Here is a 20,675-nt window from a genome sequence, read left to right as displayed (position 1 = left end):
GCTTTCGATAAACGGACGATTCAATGTACGGGGAATTATCCAGAACCTTAGTTGAACTGAATCTTTTCCCCAAATGTTGTTGTGTGGCTTAGATAAATAACTTCCTCAGAAAAGACCTTCATTTATAACAATGCTTCACAGGAAGAAAAGACTATAAAAACGAGTAGGAGAGACCTATTTCATTATTTTGAGATTATATATCCAAGATAATTATAAATGGTTATAAAATGTAGTCATTGTCCTGAATAACTACAAATATTTGTGGTCATGTTGACTATGGTCTCTGAAATGAACTTTTATACTTAATAAGTAGTATACTATATTAAACATCTCAGTACAAAGTCATGACTTTACGTACATGGCTTTTACTCTGAAGGAACTGCTCTTTCTATGTCATATTTTTAAGAGCATCCTGAATTTGAACATCTTTCCACATCTGTTACGCAGAAAACATTTCAAATGCCTCAGCTGCAGAGAATTTTGCAACCTTAAAAATGTACATTTAATGGTTAATTAACATTTAATGCATAAGTCTGAAGCATCAAGTACATTTTAATCCAATCAAAGTTTAATAAAAAATAATGAAGAAACACTCTTATATTGTATAACTAGCAAAGCTATGAGATTCTGCTTTTTTTGTCCAATTTTGTTTGTTTGTGGAATTTCTTTTATGGGATTGATTGGAACAGACTGGAAGCAATTATATTCATACCCGCGGTGACAAAAAGTTAAAGCTATTTATGAGGCAGGAAAATTGGTAAGTCACCAGATGATCATGGATAGATTAACACCTCCCCGGCTCTGCCTACGTGACACTATATACAGACAGTATATACACTTTATTCTAACTTTAAAATGTGTAACCTATCAGGAATCATCCTCTTAGTCTTCCTGTGTGAGATGAACATCCACACTCTGCTGTCTCAGGAGGTATTTCTGGACAAATCTCTTTCCTATCTTCCTTTTTCCCCCAGAATATTATCACAAAGGCATGTAATGGACGTTTCATGGTACATTGCCTTGATTAAATTATCACTTGTGAAACACATCTTCGCTCCTAATGCTATTTTTGTGGCCGGTTGGATTGTTTCTCACCTCCATCAAGCCTTCAGTTACAGCTCGGGAGGAAAATTCCCACGTGAGCTGCAAATTGACTTGGGCTTGTTTTGTCACCCTGACCTTTCAGACGCTCGTACGTTAGCAACGTTTGACAAATGCTGTCAAATGTGGCCAGTTGGCATATTGCAAATGAAATAACTGTGAAAGTGAGTAATAAAAATTGTTGGTTTGTACACTGTAACAGTTTAATATATTTACTAAGTCCCCTGTGTGAGGCCTATGTACTACATGGGATCAGTCTGTTTTTACACACAGACGGGGTTAGGGTTAGGGTTAATGATCTGCTTTGCTGTTACATGTGCGTACTAAGAGCCAGCTAAGTGGCTAATAGAAATCAATGAGTGGACTGAAAACTGTTATCGGAGGGTGTAATCATTATACAGGAGACAGGAAATAACCTCAAATCAGCATTTTTTCATAATGCAGTAAACATTTTTAAAACCTTCTCTGTCTTCAGCCATCTTTAGCACAGATACGCATAATATAACCGTCAACAATGCTGTCAAAATAAAGACTCAAAAAATTAGGAAAGAAGAAGCTATGAGTTCCCGTACATTAAAATAAAATAAAAGACAAAGTCATGGGGGGTTCTGTTAAAGAAAATCGATTTTTTTTTCAATAAAAGTTAGATAAAGTTTAATTGTGGATTGTGTTTTAGATATGAACAATGTACCACTGTTTTGAAGTCTCTCTTTTTCCTCCGCAGAAGACACCGGGAAAAACTCCAGGCTCATTTCTCAGATAGCCGCAGCCTGAGGGACTGCGGTGTCAACGCCTCTGGCCTCATGTCCAAATCTACTCCCCGCCTTCAATACAGCCTTCAACTCCAAAAGGTAACTCTCCCCGTAATGTTGCCTTTATCGTCGTTATAATCGGTTCCATCTTAATACGTATAGCACTCATGTGAAAAACAGAGTTTAGAGTGCCTGACAGGATGATGTACGATGTGTGTCTTAATAATCTCTCTGCTGGCTGAAGCCTTTTGTTCACACTCATATCTGACACGGGCTGAGAGACAGTGGGGAATTATAGTTTCAAATAAATGCATCGAGTGTTGTACAGGAAAAATCTGCTTGTCACGTTCACAGTGACACATTCCTTTGACAAACTGCAGATTGGAAATTCTAATCTTTGGCATGTCACAGGCGCTGAATTCACCATGCAAGCACAGCAACAATACTATGTTGTAGACAAATAATGTTAAACAGCACTTTTCTTAGCCCTGGTTATACTTTTCGGGTTTTTTTTTTTTTTTTTTTAACTGTGAAAGGTTTTTTTTTATCTTTGCAAATGGACTGCCTCTTTATAAAGCAGAGTTTACCTTTTAGCATGATCAAGAACTTTGTGCACAATGGACCCATCAACCGAGCTAGAAAAGCAAAGATAAAGCTAGTAATGCTTTCATTGATTAAAAAAAGGAGAGCCAACACAAAAGCACTTTGGAGAAAAACAGACCAAACCCCAATAAGAATCATAAAAGTCCAACTCCTGCTTAAGTAAAAAACAAATCACAGGTTGTTGACGTAAAAGTAAAAAGGAGCTTCAACGTGAATTTGAAGCCTTTACAGGGGGAGAACAAACTGAACCAGGCGTTAATAGAAACGCATGTGGATGATGTAGATGGCCGCTGATACAGCCGATGTCTCGACAGAATCCCGGGGTAATTGCAGCTTAATGCACACCGGTGAAGGTTTCAACAATAGAGTTCAGTGTTCATGACGCATTAGCACTTTCATGAATGCTCCCCTTTTCTTTGCAGCTGTAAACATGTTCACATTTCAGGCTAATTCCCTTTTTAATTAGTGTGTTGATCTGTTGTCCTTTTTTTAATTTATTTATATATGTATTCTGCCTACAGCTAATTCTGATTCCTATCATTTCTTTTAAGTTCCTAATGTGCACCTGAAAGTCTACACTTGTTTTATACACTTGCTAATATGCACCTGTAGCTGTGGCATGGTCCTGTTCTCTCATGTTTCCATTTTAAATTACTAATTTAAATTGTTGTAGAGTTTTTTTCAGCTCACAGCTACATTTCTATCATATATGAAGGTGCTAATTTGCACCTGCTAATACCCACCTGCTCTGTTTGGATGAATTCCCTAGGTGTTAGCATCCCACACACTCAAAGAAGTCCACCACATTTTTTTAATTTTTTATGACTCCCCACATTATTTATTAATGTGAAAAGGCAGGTTGTGAGCATACTTTATTGATAACAAACAAGAAGGTTGTACGCCATGTTTGTTTCAGATGCTGTTGACTTATTATTATTTTATTTTCTTTGCCAGAGATTCCCCATTTAGCTTCAGCCTTGTTCTGTCATTTCTGTGCAACTACTTTGCCTAATGCAGCCTGTACTGAAGCTCTTTAATAATGCAACAGTGTCTAGTGTCAAACGCTGAAACAAACACCCCTGCAGCTAGCCCCACCCACGGAACTGCAGTTGGCACAATCTGAAAGCTTTTTGAGGTTGTCACAAGAAATTATGCCCGTGAGCGGTTGACAAGTGACAAGTGGTACAACATTTCATGTAAATGTTAAAGTAGCATGTGTTTAAGTCAAATAACAAAATATGACATCTAAATAAGAAGAGAACACATCCCATTAAATCACTTGTGCACAAAAACCTTTAAGTTCGTATCCTCAGATTTCCCACTGACATCAGACCAGTCGAAGACACTGGAGCCCAGTTTAAAGCCTGTCAGAAGGCAGACCATAGCACAGTAGCAGGCTATTATATTAATATTGTGACTGTGAGAATGTGATGACAGGACTATGTGAAGGCTCAGCAGGAAGCGTTGCCCTGTGTTCAGCCAAGAAACACTGCTTTTAGAGCTGGACAAAGGGGGGAAGCCAGGAGGAAGACAAAAATAAAAGACCGTAATAATAAAACAATTACAGGCTGTAAGAGAAGAGTGTGAAGGAAGCTTAAAGTGAGATATGAAAGATCAGCGGCTGGAGGCACCCAGGAGGGGGCAAACCAAGGAAAGATCATAGACTGTAATAAATGTGGACTAAGTCTTAGTGATGTCACCACTGGTTTCTGAAAGGCAAACTTTCGGTCGACCTAATGACAGACAGAGAGCTGGAACTGAAACTGGCCTTAAGTCTCCCGACTAAACGCTAAAACACAGCTGCTTGCAGTTGGATCGCCGCTAACTCCTATCCTTCACAAAATCAAACTGGTGAGTTTAAAAAAGAATGACATCCCTGTATAATGTGTGCCGATAAACACATTAACCAATCAGACCGGAATATTTTTGTACGAAGCTAACATGTTTATTTCTCCTGTCAAAACAGACATTTTAATATGGGGTGTGTGGGACTTGTGGATCTCTTGGAGACTTCCTCAAGTGGACATTTGAGGAACTGCAGTTTTTTTTTGCAACTCCGCAAAGGCTTAATTTTTGGAGGCTGCCACTTGGAAAATATTAACAAATGAAACAAATATTGTCTGAGACCTGACAGACCAGTGCTTCTTTCCGCCAACTCACTCAATCTAGCCTAGTTCACAGTTGCACAAAACTTCAGAAAAACTCCTGAAGTTTTCAGGGTGAGCTGGATGTGTGAACGCAAGTAGAATTTTGAATTCAGACTTTCTCCGGCCAGTCCCCTAGTACTTTTTTCCGCAGAAAGTCCTATTGAGCTGATGTGAGATAGCAGCAGGATATCATCAGGAGAATTCACCACAAGTGGTCGAGAGGTGATGGTGAAGTTTATTTTTATTTATTTTATTTTATTGTACCTTTATTTAACCATTAAGAACAGATTCTTATTTATTCCCTGCAATCGGTGCCAACCATAGACTGTCTGCACGTGACTGCACATAATTAAACTGTTGCATTAGGTTTTCTGTTAGCCAGCGTTTTCTGAGGCCCTTCCCTCCCACAATTTGGTCATGAAAATATTTTGTATAAAAACTTTAATGTACACATATAACACTTATTATAAAATTTTATAAAATACAATTTTGATTGACATTCCTGTGACTTGATGCAGATCTTTGACCTTTGCTGCTATCCTCCCCACTGTGTCTAAATGTTAAGAACACCACAAACGAATGATACTCTTGCAGTTTCTAGTTAAGGAGTTACAAAGAAAGTCTAATGGTGTTCTTAAAATACAACCATGTTTTCATAAAAAGCTGATTACAGTGCGTTACTTTAATAATCACAGTAGCTGAATTTACTAGAGCAACTCCCATAGCTCCCCAGATCACGATTTCCTTGCAATTTCTTGTGGGTGGTGCAGCTCTCTGGATTTTCTTTAAAGAAAGGGAAGGACATACAGAACAGTGGGTCCTTTAAGAGGCTCAAAACATTTTGTCTATACTGCATGAGAACACAGTGCTTTTTACTGTGTGCTTTCGAAGGAGTAAGGAGGAGGATGAGCACAGTGAGCTGGAAACAAAAGGCTGGCTCTGTCAGAAGCAGGTGCAGAGGGGAGGATGAAATCTGTTTTTGTCCGCTTTTTTTTCCCATACCAACCAAATCCAGAGTCTTTAAACTCCTTCAAATTTGCCAAATTCATGCGTCACAGACCAGGAAATTTCCCCTCTTGCTCCCTTTGCTGAGCAGCAATGTCAAGACTTGTGTATGCTGACCTCATTGTTATTATACTTTTTTTTCTGCAGCAGTCCTCCAAATCTGAGCCAACTAAGATGTTATTATACCCAGAACAGCTTTTTTTTAAATATGCACCTAGGCACCTGCACTGCTTATTTACCTTGTGTGCTCTTTTCAATTGGACTTAGTGCACCTGCATTTATTTTTTACACATTTCTTTTAGTCTCCATCTGTGATTGTTTGGCATATTCGTACATCTGGATACATTTCTGTGCATATGTTCTCTCCATCTGTTATTTCAGTTTGAATAGCCATTTGATTTGCACTTGACTGTGAAGGTGCAGACCTGTAGGGAGTTAAATGTAGTCGCATGAGTCACGTGAGAAATGTAAACGTAATTGCATAGTTAAACACCTCTGACTTCTTAAGGGAGTTGAATCAACACCTCCCTGGCAATGGAATTGTTTCTCAAGTAAAAGAAAAAAAGATGGGGTTTAAACCCATGAGGCGCGCTGTGCTGGAACAGACGTGCAGCGACATGACAGAAGAGGAGCACACAGACCGGGAAGACAAAACACAAAAACTCTCTTCCCACCAGGAGGAAGTTCGAGTGATGCTAACTAACTAGTCCAACCTCTAAAAGGAGACTGAGAAACCCCCAGGAGTGATGCAAAGCTACATGTTAGTCAACTATGAATACGTCATGGGGCTTGATAAAGAAAGGGGACACAGAATCTAGTCTAGTTTACCAAAAATTGACAGAAAAACGACCTCACACTATTTGAATAAAGTCTCTGGTGTTCTGTTTGACCAAAGTCAGTTTTACAACAATCACCATGCCAGGAACTATTTTCAAGGTTTACGCAGGTTCCTGCTTTTTGTCTTCAATAACACCAAAGGAGAGGGAACATTCTGAATCTGAGTCTTCTGAATGCTCTGAGTCAGAAATATTCAGCGCTGCAAGCTTCCTGACCTTTCAGAAAGTTCTACCCCCTGTCACGCTCAAAAGAAAAACAAAGAGGAAGACACACATGCAAAAAAAAAAAACATATTTAATAAACAAAAAGGGCAAAATAAGGCTTACTTTCCAAATCCAAATAAAGTCCCAAAAAGTCCCATCAGAAATCCACAGGGGCAACAATGAGCCATGAGGAAACGTGTAGGAAGACATATGAACTGACAACAAGGGGGAGGGAACACTGAGACTAATTCAAATACGGGTAATCAGACACAGGTGAGACTAACGACACAGGTTAATACAATCAGGGTTATCATAATGGAGGGAAACCAGACAAAGGGAGGAAGTAAGGCAAGACAAGAAACACTTGGGGACAAGAACTACAAAATAAAACCGGAAACACTAAAGACGCAACTAGGAAACATTCAAATTAAGAAACACACAAGGGACACAAGTAACACCAGGGAAGAACGAGACAAACTAAAACAAGAACAAGAACAACCAAACTCAGTTGAAGCAATCCTGTTTGCAGCATATCAAATATAAGATAAGTACACATACACATAAAAAAACACATTTCACCCATACCCACATACAAATTTATACCCGTGAACATTTGTAAAAAATAATGTAATAAATACTCTATTGATTAAAATATAGGGAGTTAAAACACAAAAGTTATTGCACAGTCCATTATTGTAGTCCGGGGGTGAGTTCTATCTGTGTGTGTGTGTGTGTGTGGTTCTAGTGTGTCCACAGCTCCGGGGAAGAAGCTGTTCCGCAGCCTATTTGTGCGTGAGTTGGGGGTTCTCAGTCTACCTGAGGGGAGGGTGGTGAAAAGGGGGTTACCGGGGTGTGAGGGGTCCTGCAGGATGTTTGTGGCCAGTGTGAGGAGACGGCTTGAGTGGATGTCGTTCAGGTTTGGGAGAGGGGAACCGACAATCCTCTCAGCCGTCCTCACAACCCGCTGCAGATCTTTTTTTCTCAGCAGCAGTGCAGCTGGAGTACCATACAGTAAAACTATAGGATACTCTCAATTGTGCAGAGGTAGAAACTGATCATCAGTTTCTGTGGGAGCCTCAGAGTCCTCAGGAAGAACAGTCTCTGCTGGGCTCTCTTGATGATGTTGGAGGTGTTCAAGCTCCAGGTCAGGTCCTCAGCAATGTGCACACCCAGGAATTTAAAACATAACTTAATGTCCTGAGAACAAAAGTCCTAGCAGAAGTAGTGACGCAAACACATTTTGTGCAGATGCGTCTGTCCAAGTTGAACACCTTCAACTATTTGATAGGTAATTCATGAATGTGCTTTAGTTTTGAGTAAGAGAAGTTTTAAAATATATTGGACAAAAAGAAGTTCCTGTTCAGGAAATTGTGTCTCTTGAAGTCAAGGTTTGTTTTTTGTTTTTTTATCACAGCCTCGAAAAAAAAAAAAAGGAAAAGCAGAAGGCACAATGCCATTAGAGAATTACCCAGGGTGCCAGTATAAACAGAAAATGGAGGAGGGAAATTAGTCACTTGTATAGCGAGTGTTATGACAGCAGTGGGGATAGGACATGAACGCTTCTGTAGGTAAAGCTGTGACTCATCAAAGGACAGGCTACTGCAGCTTGAAAATTAATAATGTTGTCAACTGTTACAAACTCGATGTTAATGTGGCTGTCGGGGCTTAATTCTAAAACAACTGATCAACACTTTGATATCAGGTAGAACCAAAATTGTGTTTGCTATCAGTAGCTGTCACATTGATGCAGTTTGTGCAGTCAGCCTGCAGATGCTTGTGCTGCTGCTGCTGGATTGTCCTTCATGAAGAATGGTCAAATATCCCATTATGCACAGTTCAGGACCTGTGTTTGGAACATAATCCAAGAGGGATTAATGCTGCTCTGAATGCATTGGTTTGCCTTTCTCCTTGGTGTATAGTTGAACGTCAACATATTGATGGATTTTTCTTCGTCCTGTATTTTTTCCTCGTCTCTCCTTGAAATAAATCCACCTTGCATTGTGTTTATCCAAGGCTATCATAAGTGGCATAAAAAACAAGGCAACAGCAAGATAGGGGGGAACAAGTGAAATGTCTTACGCCATGCAGGTCTGCCATGAGACATTTGTTTCATCCCCAGACATAGATATCATCCAGCAAGGAAAGTTCGCCACAGCAATTGTTCCAAAAAGAAGTGAGGCGCTGTGCACCCGCAGGGTACATGAGAGGGTGGCCAAAATGATCCTATTTTCTCGCACAACTAGTGAACAGCAGTAACAGCCCCCGCTGGGAGTCAGGGGTGTAAAGACGAAAAAAGAGGCTTATCAAGAATAAGAGAACCTTGAACCAGCTGTAAGTCACATGCAATATCTTTAGTGATGTGCAATCAGGCTGACAGAAGTGGCAGAGCAGGAAGGAACTGTAAGTGGAATAACAGAATTATCTCCTGACTTAGTGTCTCACGGGGGGGGGGGGGGGGGGGGGGGGGGGGGGGGGGGTGGGTTCTTCAGGCATTTCTGGCCGCTGTGCTGCAGCTCCGTCTGGGGCCTGTTGTAAGATAATGCTGTTCATTTTGATAAGAATAAAGGGAAAGAATTGAAGGGGGGACTTCTTTAGGAAACCATTAATGTAATCTTGTGTAGGATTATTTCTTTAGTGCGGCGGGAGTGCTGTGAGGGTTATGGCAGAGTTTATTCACAAAGCGCCCCCCTCCTAATCTGCAGTTTAAAATGTAAAGTGTAATTAAAGACACTCTGACTCAGGGAGGATATAGCAGCCAGTGAACATCCCAAAACTCACTGTGGACTTTAACGTGAGTGGGGACTCACTGCTAAGCCAAATACAGTATCCCCTGCATTATGTGGAGCTTATTTCCTGTGTTTACTTTCATAATCTCTGACACCTGAGAGTCTTGTTTTAGATCTTGATCATCAATCAATCAATCCAAGCTACACCGTCCTGAAAACAATCCTTCTGGGTATTTTGCATTGCAGGAGGATTCATTCTGAAGCCATGATCACTACAGTATGTTTTACCACTCACTGATGCACTCTTCCTCTTCATTTCTGCAGAGCTGCAGCTCTCATGGATCCTCTCTGAAGGGCAGCAGCGTGGCACCAGGCACATCAACAGCAGCCCCACCTATTCTCAGCAGAGCGCTGTCTAAAGGGAAACGCTTCAGGTGAGAATGGGATCTTATTTCCCGCCCTGTTTCATAACGCTCTTTTTCACTCTATCCGCATATAAAAGCCAGCCAAGGGAGAAATGTAATCATCTTGCAATATGGTGGAATATATAGACCTCACAATTTTAAAGCAGACTGTTTGTAATTTTTTCAAGAAAGATTTATGGTGATTATAAGGGGGAGCCGTTTTGCTGATATATATGTTTTGGATTCAATGCCAAGACCATAAGCTTTGAATGTGTGCATATCCTTAGTCAGCTTTATTTATTTTAATGAAATGAAAATTAGAGTCTCTCCAAATAGCTGAGAAAATAAGACGTCTTTATTTGCATGACATGTCCAGTTAATGTGCAAAGTGATTAAATATGTACTCAGGCAGATTCTGAAATGACTTCTTGCACACTGATAGGGAAAAGGCATATAGGGAGGAGAGGAAAGATCCTCTGAGGGGAAGTGATTATTAATATACGCAGTTAAACAATGATTCAACAAAAATCCTTTCATGCCGACTATTAAGTAACGCTGATATTCAGCGAAATTAAAATCCATTTTGATACAAGGGATCTTAGAAGCATGTGTGCTGTGTGATTACAGCAAACAGCATCCTATGCTAGCACATCAAATCCTCTAAAGAACACGGGGATGTTATTGGATCGAGCGACAATGTGGTATCTGGGATGTTTATCAAAAAGCTTAATTTGCATCAATGCTATAGGTGCAGCCAGACTTTGAAAATAAATGACATGCAGCCACTCATTAGGCAAAGTCTCATTTCACTTAAAGAGTATTTCCCTAAAATGTGAACATAGCTGATGAATATCTACTTCTCACTTGAAGTGTTGCAGTTCTGTAGCATTGGTAGCAATTTAGAACAGAGGTTTTGTATTTGTGCCACATAATGAGATGATGAAGTCTTGTTATGTGCATTAGACAAGCTTCTATTCTTATTTAAAAAAAAGGACAGACATATGGTGACGAAAAGCAGAGAAAAATAGGGAATACAAGTTGTGATTGTGACAGGCATGAGGACTTTTTAGATGTAAGTGTGACTGTGATGACAACTTCAGTGAAAACCCCTCTGAGGCAGTCGTCTCTGTTTTTAATGGGCTGGTGCCGTGTCACAGAGGAAAGTTTTTTTTTTTTTAAATCTCGCCATGTGTGGCTGCAGGGTCGTGCCAACTCGTCCCAGCTTTATATTCTCTACAGTGTCGTGCAGGTGCTTCATGGAGGGCAGCTGACAGTCAATCATCTGTTAAGCTTGTTCTCTGGGTAGGTGGAGGTGGAGGCGGGGGGGGGGGGGGGGGGGGGGGGGCACTAGACTGTGATGGATGATGGTGAGATGCTTTCAGCTATTGACCTGAGAAACTGGACCACATTGTGAGCTATCAAGAGAAATGCCCCATAAAAACATGTCAATATGGGCCATCAATAATGCTGCAAAAGGTTACCTGTGTATCGTTGGCCTGAAGAGCATGTGCTAATTGATTCACCTGCTTGAGTACAGAGTTTATCTGTAGAGCTGAGGTTTCTCAAAAACAATGTAGACATCACATAAATGACTGAAAATATAATATTAAGATTAAAATGCTCTTTTATCAAAAAAGAGCGGACAGTTACTATAGCTACTTAGTTTGTAACAGCTGGTTTTGAAGTGGATGCTTATTTCAGAATGCTAACATGCTTACAATGACAATGCATTTCTGATGTATAGCAACTTTTATGTCCACCAACATTAGCCATGTTTATTGTTTAACAGCCAGGGTAATTTGGTTGCTTGCCCTATGTGAACTTTAGCATTCCACTGTGTTTACAATGACAATGTTTAGCTAGTTTTGTGTCCACTTCTATTTATCACCATTAGCCATGCCCGGTCTTCCGATGCCTGCAGCATTAGTCTGTAAATATATGCACAGCAATGTTTCGAGCTAAATGCGGCCGTTAGCACACCTGCCTCACAATGAGAATGCTAACATGCTGATGTTAAGCTAATTTATTGTTGAACAATTCATCAGTATTAGCTATCACTCTTTATTATCATAGACATCAGTCTGTAGCTTTATAGCTTTGTTTTGAGCTGGATTAAATCTAAAGGCTCTAACATGTTCACAGTGACAAATGCTGATGTTTAGCAAGTTTGAGGTTCACAGTCGTTCACCGACATTTAATGTATCTTAGCACAGACTTTAGTCTGATCCCATGCACAGCTTTGGTTTTAGCTCAATTGCCAACAACAGAAAATGCTAGAAAGTTGAATGTTCATTATCTTGAGGCAGCAGTAGCTCAGTCTGTGGGGACTTTGGTCTAGTAGCTGGAGAGGTGCCAGTTCACTTCCAGAGAACGAGAGCACTGCTTAGGTGCCCTTGAGCAACCCCCACCCCAACTAGCTCAGCAGCGCGCCCTGTGGGCAGCCTCCTCACTCTGACATCTCTCCATTGGTGCATGTCCATAGGATCCTGTTTGTCCATGCGTCCAGTGTGTATTTCAGCCTTTGTGTGTGTAGCATGTACGACAATAGAGTGTAAAATTGAATTTCCCCTTGAGGGATTAATAAATTGTATCTTCTTTTTTTTTCCTAGCATGCTAACTTTTGCGTAAGGCTCGCCGCACTAAGCTCATATAAGGCTGATGGGAGTAATTTTTTGCAAATATTTGTGAATAAATGACAATAAATAAAAAGTTTCATGTAATAGCGTCCATAAAAGGACTTCACCAGATGTATAGGAACTTTTCTTGAGGTAGACGCTAATGTCTGTACCAGATGTCACATCGATCCGTCCATTGTTGAGAATGGCTATTTTAGACCAGATCCACGGGGCTAGCATTTTTGGATTTGACATGCTAACCTTCTCTTTATGTTGCTCGTTGTACAGCTGTCAGTGGGGAAAATGAACAAATCAATCATTTTGAACCCTTTTACTTCCACTTTTCAAACACTGTGAATTAACTGACCAGAACAGCTCCCTCTGTTCCTTCTCAAGCATATTTCTGAGCTGCTTTGCCAGCAAAATCTGAAAGGGAAAAAAACACAGTCCAAGTCAATGCGATACATCCAGCAGTCGTTGTCAGCAGTTATAGTCATTTCTGTTACAGTGAAATTTGATCAATCACAGAGACCCATTGTAATGTTTGGATTATGAGAAAATTGTAGTATAACAGACTAATCAATATGTTCACATCCAGTCAGGGAGCATGAGTTTTACACATGCTGAGTGTATGAATAAAATAGATTTACTGTGTAGAGTATCAGGATACCTCTGTAGAAAATGCTGTTTGCTTTGTTCATATGGCACTCTGTTTAAACTTTACTTAGGTCATGTGTCACTTTGTATCGCCCTCTTCAAATCTGTTCCGTTTATCTCCTCCATCATGTCCAAAAGGGCAGAAACAGGAGGAAAAAATATCAAAATATGTGTTTGATCACAGCCAGGGTTATCCATTTAACTGCAGAGGGCTGTGTTTTCTCTTTAATTGAAGAAGCATACAGATAAGCAGCTGCCTTTCAGCATTGACCTTTAACATTTAACATTCAATAATTAAAACAGCCTGGTGAATTTCTTTAAAAACTGGTTTTCATTTTTTCCATCTTTTAGTTAATCCTTATAAAAGAAATCAGAGTGCTCATAAACATCCGAACTGACATTATTCAGCCTTATTCATACAAACTTTTTACAACATCAGTCGATATAAAAGCTAATGAAGACCAGCACCAACATTAGTTATGCTCATTGTTCCGCAGCCAGGGACATTTCAAATTATAGTAGTTAAAAACATTTTAACATTGCGTTTCAGTCAGCTATGACTAACAAGCTGTCACCGTCACTTTTTAGTGTACTGAATGAATTAATATGAATGAGAAAATTCAGCCAGAAATTCTTGAAGTTTAAAAGCTTGATTATTGATTAAACAAAGTCCACCACTTCATTCAAACACTATTTTTCATTTTCTGCGGCTGCTGCAAATTAATCAAGAGCCTAAATCAAGCTGGAGGAATGTTTGTCACTGATTTGTGCTTCATCACATCCGTTTTTTTCGCCCAGCGTAAATAAGATGAAGCCTAGTTGTTTTTGTGGTTCAGTAACTCGAGCACAATCAATTGACCTATTGCTCACAAAGGAAAGTGAAGCAGGTGATCAAAGAAGGACCCACAGATCAGCGCAGATTGTTTGATGTCTTCAAATAAACAGAAAATTATTTTCTGTGTTTCATGGTACGGCGTGCTGCGGGACCTGTTTGTTCTCGTATGATATACTCGCACGGCAGCTTGTGATATAGTTCAGTATAACTTTGATTCAAATTTCATGTCATCGCTTTATTGCAGCAGATGTGCGGGGATCTGCTTTGAAGTCGACCACCTACTGCTTGCTGAACAATTTAAAAACAGTGCGCCTGGGCAGGAAGCACGGTTTCTAAAGACTGCGGCTTCAATCTTTCACTGCAGCAGGATGTCAATATATATACTGTTCAGTTCCATGTGGGTGTAAGAGAGATGCCTTTATACGTACATACAGTCATAAACAAATGCTCTCTGGCTTTAAATATACGGGGCACATTCTAAGGTTCACAAAAACACTATTTTAAACAGTGTTTTACATGTCTTCCACTTTCTTAGCTATGAAAGGCTCATGGATCAATGGTGGGAAATGTTTGTCATTCCTGCTCCCCAGAGAATGTGTCATACTGTGTAATCCTCCCACTTCTCCTTCAAATCAATAAGTTGGACATGTGTGCTTCTGAGATTGTATTATAACTGAGGAAATTAAGGTGTACATTTTTTTTTATCCCATTGATTGCGTGCTATTTTGTCCCTTCAGGAGCACCGTAGCCAATATAAGCAACCCCGCTGACAGCAGCCTCTCCATTAGACACAGTGATGGAAAAGAATGACACCTCTGTGCCTTTGAATGGCCCATTTCACTTTTAAAACCTCCAAGCTCAAAAACTCCTGCATCAGTTGACGATTCATTAGTAGCATCATACCATGTGACATCGTGACATCAAACATTTCACTTTTTTTTCTGTCTATAGATGTTTTCATTTACCTCTCGATCCGTAACACGTTCCATTTTTTTGTGGTGAAGTTTTTGTTGTAACCTTGAGTCTACCACAAGTTCCTTGTTGTCTTTCAAAATAAAAGCATACAAAACATTTGAAATACAAAATAATGAAATTTCAAACATCTGATCAAACATCTGATTTTAAACATGTAATCATGATCAATTATTACATTTCCGTGTTTAATCAGGATTAAAAAATGGAATCATTTGACAGCCCTAGGTCTTGTATTTAATGGTGAACCTAGAAATGATTAAGTGTATCATCAATAGACTAAAACTCACTGATCTGATAACTCTGTCACATACCTAGCCATAAAAAAGACAATTTCTGCGCGGGGTAAATTGAAAGTGGAATATAATGGTATTTTCCACTTAAACATGAACCTTACAGGTCAGGCTATTCCAGTTATTTTACATTAATGAACACAGGTGATTAAAACACCATCTGACAGAATGAATGAATTATTGAGTGCTTTTGTAAAGCTGTGTGTTAACTCTTAAATGTTTCCCTGCTTGTTTCAGGAGCAGTTCCCTTTCTCTAAGTCCTGCCCAACAACGGAGGGAGACTAACTACTTCAGGACCCCGCCTGTTTCAAGAGGAAAACATAAATTTACAACAAATCTCATTGAGGGAACCAGAGCCAGCAGCCACATCTACAAACACTTGCAGGAGGATGATTCTACAGACATGGAGTCCATTAGAAGGTTAAACTTTTTGAAGGTCTTTTATTTAGTTTTGTAAAGATTGCTTGATCCTCAAAGACAAAATAAATCTCTTTCACTGTCTCTTCCCTGAGGTCAAATAGCCACATCAGTGATAGAGACCCCCGGACTTACTGAGGTTAAGTCGGAGTGGCAGAGGGATAATTTCGGGGGGGGAAATGAGTTTATGACCGAAACGCTCTCAGTTCAAATCCATGAACCGGCTTATGAAATCTGATCCGTGGAAATAAATGAGATCTGCCGTGCCCTGCTTCAACTGGGACTGTCACAATTAATTTGGAAAACACACTTGAGCTCAACCACTCAGCAGTATCTTGGTGCTGGGGAAGTCCGAGTATGTGTCTGTGTGTAATCTTCCCTACTCTCGCCACTGGGCTGTTGCTGTGAATGAAACTGTGCTTAACATGCATGCTTTTTTTAGGGATAAAAGTAAGACAACAGCCTTGAAACTTATTATCACGTGATGAACAAGTTCACATGAAATTCAACAGTCCAGAAAGGCATCTGGATGATTCTCAGGCATTACATAGAATCCTCATGGTTTATGTAGCCACTAAATAATTCATTTAATGTCATTAACAAGCTCAGGATGGAGCCATATTGGGTGAACTATCCTTCTGAAACAAGAGCACAAATTGCATAGGATTCATTTCAGGCCTTTTTACACATCTGGAATTCTCCTCATGCTCATCCTGATGTCGAGTGAGGACAGCGACTTGCCCTATTTTCACGGCTATCAGAAGTGAAGCACAGCTTCTGGCGCTGTTTCAGGAGGCTTTAAAAGCAGGGAGGACTTTTGGCGAGAGCCACCTCTCACCAGTTGGCGATCTGTGGGCTTAAAATAACTTACACCTTTCATAACTTCAGTCTGATGAGCCTCGCTGGCATTGTATCAGAAAAAACATGTGATGTGAAATCCTCTCTGACATGTTTGTACTCCAAGAAGAATGTTTATTTGCTCTTGTGATGATCAGGGCAGAAGCAAAGCAGTTTAGATCAGCTTTTTATACAAATAAGCAGTACATAGTGATGTTCCAGAATTTACAAAAGTAAAGCAAGTTCATGTTTGAAATCAATGAATAAAAATCAGAAAATTAGACAAAATAAGCACCAGAAATAAAAAGTCAAACATTACTCCAAATTTGAAGCCAGATTATATTTTGATGAAATTTATGCAATAGTGTAAGTAAAACTTTGTTTATTGTGGAGCTTGTTTTCCTTTCATTTTCTCTTAAACAACAACTTATTATTTTAGGTTATATTTACAGCTATAGAAAAAAGCATCTTTAAGCCTGAGTTATGTAGCCCTACTTAGCTGATGACTCAGAAACAGCCTCATTTGCTGTCAGTGTGTGCAACTTGAGCGATGGCACTGTTATCAAAAACGCCTGGCATTAAAGCAGCAGTGTCCCCCGTGCATTCAAGGCACTTAGAAGTGCCGAGCAATGTTCCTATTAGCATGCCAACCTGATTGTGCGTAACAGTGACTTGTAAGATACACTGTGAGCTGCCAAACTCTTTATGTGACCTATTTCCATAATTTACATTTTTAAACAAAGCTCCGTGGAGCCCAGCACTTCTTTCAAATGCTTGAGATCCTCCTGGAGCATAACAGCTTCCCTCTGAACTCACTCACACACAAACACAGACATGTGCAGACTCATAAATGTGCCCAAATGCTCACACACACACACACACACACACACACACACACACACACACACACACACAGAAAAATAAACAAACAAACTTAGAACTAAACATATGAGAATTCCTTTTTTTGAATCTGAAAAATCTGCTATAGGCAATTAAATCCAGCACAATGTTGTTTAGAGGGAAAGCTTATAAGAGGGTTTATCTTCTTCTTGGGGATGAAATTGCATTTTTTCAGTTAAACAATTTCGATCCTATTAGGCTTTGATTATTCCCTCGCAGATTTATCAGTCTGCGTATTCCGCCGGCCTTCAGCAGGTTGAAATTACATATTTTTCATTCACTTACGAGCCATACAACAACAAGCAACCAAGCCTTTGCACCCCCATATCCCTCCTCCTTCTCCTCCTCATTCTCTTTCTCCAGCCCCAACCTTTCCCTTGTTGCCATGGATACACCCTCTCATCTCTTGAAACGGTTGGGGAAGGAGAGAGAGAGAGAGAGAGAGAGAAAGAAAGGGGGGAAAGTGAGGAAAGAAGGGCAGATTGTGCAGAGACGATGAGAGTGCATCGGAGGAAAAAGATGGAGGCATTCAGAGTGCGACGTGACGGAGGTGTGGAAAAAAAGAGTTGAGAACAGCAAACAAACAAAAGTACCGATCCGTGTTTACCATTTTTATGACAACAAATCCCCGCAGAGCATTGTCAGTTTCATTATCCAGTGTCAAAACTGATATTTACCCATCGCAGATACGGACCGAATGGAAGGCAAATTTGCCGTGGGAGTTATTTTTAGATATGTTTTTGATCTGCCGGATTTACCTCCAGCTTGCGTTCGCCCTCCTAATACCAAGGGAGGAGTGGGAAAGTAATTCAATTATTTAAACTTGGTTATGCTACAAACAGTCTCAGAAGGGCTGACAATAACATTGGCTGTCTCCTAATGTTGTGCCGGGGATGATACTAAATGTGAAGTGAGTCTTTAGTAACAATATTAACTCTTGAGTACATTTGACATGTATACAAACTTACCCACTTGACTCTGCATGAGTTTCCCTGCTATGCTCTATTATCTGTGTGCTTAAATCATGTCAGCTGAACTGTTTCTAATTCTTTAATCATTCAAGATGAACATGCAACACACAAACAGGATGTGCAGCACATTAAACCCAGATTTCACATTAAAAGCCCCCTCATAGGAGACATATTCTGTGAAGATTAGTGCATTCATGTGAGAGCGTACGTGTTCATGGAGGTAAATTATTCCACACAGGCCAGGGTCAGGAATCCAGCAGCTGTGTAGCTAACGCCTTAATCTGAACAAAGCAGACATGAGCACAGGGATTTTTCAGTTAAACCATCACGCAGGAACAATGGGAACTGCACATGCCAAGGATTATAAATAATTACACCCGATTAAGAAAAAACAATAACTAATGATAATAATTTTGCTGTACAAGAAGATTTTCTTTGGTGGTGGGGGCAATAAGGGAAATGAAATTGTAAATACCAGATATATTCTATAAATTCTACATATATTACCTTCTGTCTTCTCTTTTTCTTAGGAAATAGGTGTCTAGAAAGAAACAGTCACAGTGTAACTGGCTTCATTCTCACTCATTTCTGTTCTTTTCTGCTGCCTGAAGGTGTGATTCGGCCGCCGGAAGAGTCGGCACCCTCCTCAACAGGACCCCGCTCTCTCACTTCGCAGCCAGAAAAGGATGGACCGAGGTCCCCTGCACCCGCCTGGATAAGGGAACAGCCTTCCTCCCAGCCTCCCTTCGCACCCGCTCCGTGCCCATCATCCCCTCGCTGCAAGCGTGCGACCTTGAGGCGGGAAATGCAGACATGAGCAACCAGAACCAAGTAGGGCTTCTTAAGTGGCACCCGGTGCTGGATGGGAAGACGACGCATGTTGGCAACGTTCCTTCACCTACCTGTGGGACTGTTGTGCTGGCACCAAACACCCCTGTTGCACTGGGGTCAGAGAAGAATCTCACACACTGCTCCTTTGAAATTACAGTGGAACTTGCGCAGGAATTAAAACAGAGAAGCCTTTCCATACCGGTGAAAATGTCGGGATCTCACAGTGAGATCTCCCGCGGTGGCACAGACACTCTTGAGGCTCGGGAAGGCAGACGTGTCCAAAATCCAGCCAGAGTTCTACACACAGGCGGCGGAAGCAGAGGTTTGACGGCAGCAGGCCAAAGAGAAGCACAGGGACAGTGCCAAGGTCAGGCATCCCTCGTGTTCGGAGGCGCAAACTGCTCCTTGGCCACCAAAGGACCCAGCTGCAGAGGAGCGGGAAATGCTTATGCCAAGCCGTCTGCAAGCTGATTGGATTAAATGTGTAAAGCTTCAAAGACAGTGTTTCCAATAACTGTATACCTTCGCTGGATGGTTTAGCAGGTGGGACCATCTGGGCGGCCACACGGACCAATAACAGATGGCCGTCGATTTTTTTTTTTTTTTGCGAAGGAACGCGAACAGATTGAACTGCTGAGGAAAAAAAATATTGACACAGCAAAGAACGTCCAATTATAAGATAAAGAGACAAACAAACACACATTGTGAATAAATGTGACTCAATAAGGAAAAACAAAAACTGTGACTGGAGTGGGAGCTTGACTTAAACAGTGTATTGAAAAAAATGCCACTATTTAAAAGGAGCTTCTACTTAGAAACCAAAATAGTGTGTCATCTCTATGTTGTTTCTCTATTGTAAAGAAATGAAATTATATATGTCATATAATATATGTCATATAGACGTATATATATTTGACTACAATTGTGACAAAATAAAGACTAAGATAACAGTGTTAATGAAGGGCTTTGTTCATCTTAATCTGTCTTCACTCTGATCTTAAGGTTTGTAAAATAAATAGAGTTGATCTGAAGCTAATACCAGTTATTGATCTGACACAGACAAAAATGAGGGATTGGATATCTGCGATTACTCCAGTCAATAACTAACAATCAACTAATTTCACCCAACAGATTCTTTGTCGATGGTTAACAGAAGACCACACAGAGATCTCTGCATTACTGCCACCAAGTGTTTTTCATGACTGCCAACGGTTACTTCTGATTTCGACTTGCAGAGAAGAACTGATCTACCGTTTATTTATTGCTCTGTGATAGCAAACAACAGTGCAGATCTAACAGAGCGTTCAGTGGTTGTCAAGGCTACATAAAATAAAGCAGTTTCATTTGTAAAAGTCTTTGTCTTTCTGACACTTCTACTAACACAGCAGGCCTGAGGGGCTGCTAGCCTAACCATTGCTAATGTTAGCTCAGCCTTTTTTCAAGCTAAATGTTTACCTAGTCTTCTCTAATACTAAACTTACTAAAAAGGTCACTGTCGTTCGTATCTCTATGCCTATAGCACATCCATACAGGGTTAATAGTATAAAGCCAGTCATCTTACGTCTCATG

The 20,675-nt window shown here is 40.3% G+C and overlaps 1 protein-coding gene across 1 annotated transcript in view; it reads left to right on the top strand.

Annotated features, from left to right (window-relative positions):
- The window catches only part of nrg3b (neuregulin 3b), a 219,955-nt gene extending 199,818 nt beyond the window's left edge, over positions 1-20,137 (top strand). Inside the window, exons 6-9 of the mRNA XM_061028695.1 lie at positions 1,826-1,952; positions 9,699-9,808; positions 15,388-15,570; positions 18,887-20,137. Of these exons, the coding sequence (XP_060884678.1) occupies positions 1,826-1,952; positions 9,699-9,808; positions 15,388-15,570; positions 18,887-19,577 (1,111 nt within the window). The 3' untranslated portion in view covers positions 19,578-20,137. The remainder of the gene's footprint in view (positions 1-1,825; positions 1,953-9,698; positions 9,809-15,387; positions 15,571-18,886) is intronic.
- The last annotated feature ends 538 nt before the right edge of the window (positions 20,138-20,675 follow it).

The sequence above is a fragment of the Labrus mixtus genome, chromosome 21 (assembly GCF_963584025.1).
Source record: "Labrus mixtus chromosome 21, fLabMix1.1, whole genome shotgun sequence".
In the NCBI taxonomy this organism is placed as follows: Eukaryota; Metazoa; Chordata; class Actinopteri; order Labriformes; family Labridae; genus Labrus; species Labrus mixtus.
Note: the sequence above shows the minus strand (reverse complement) of the source record. Positions and strands in the feature narration are given on the sequence as shown.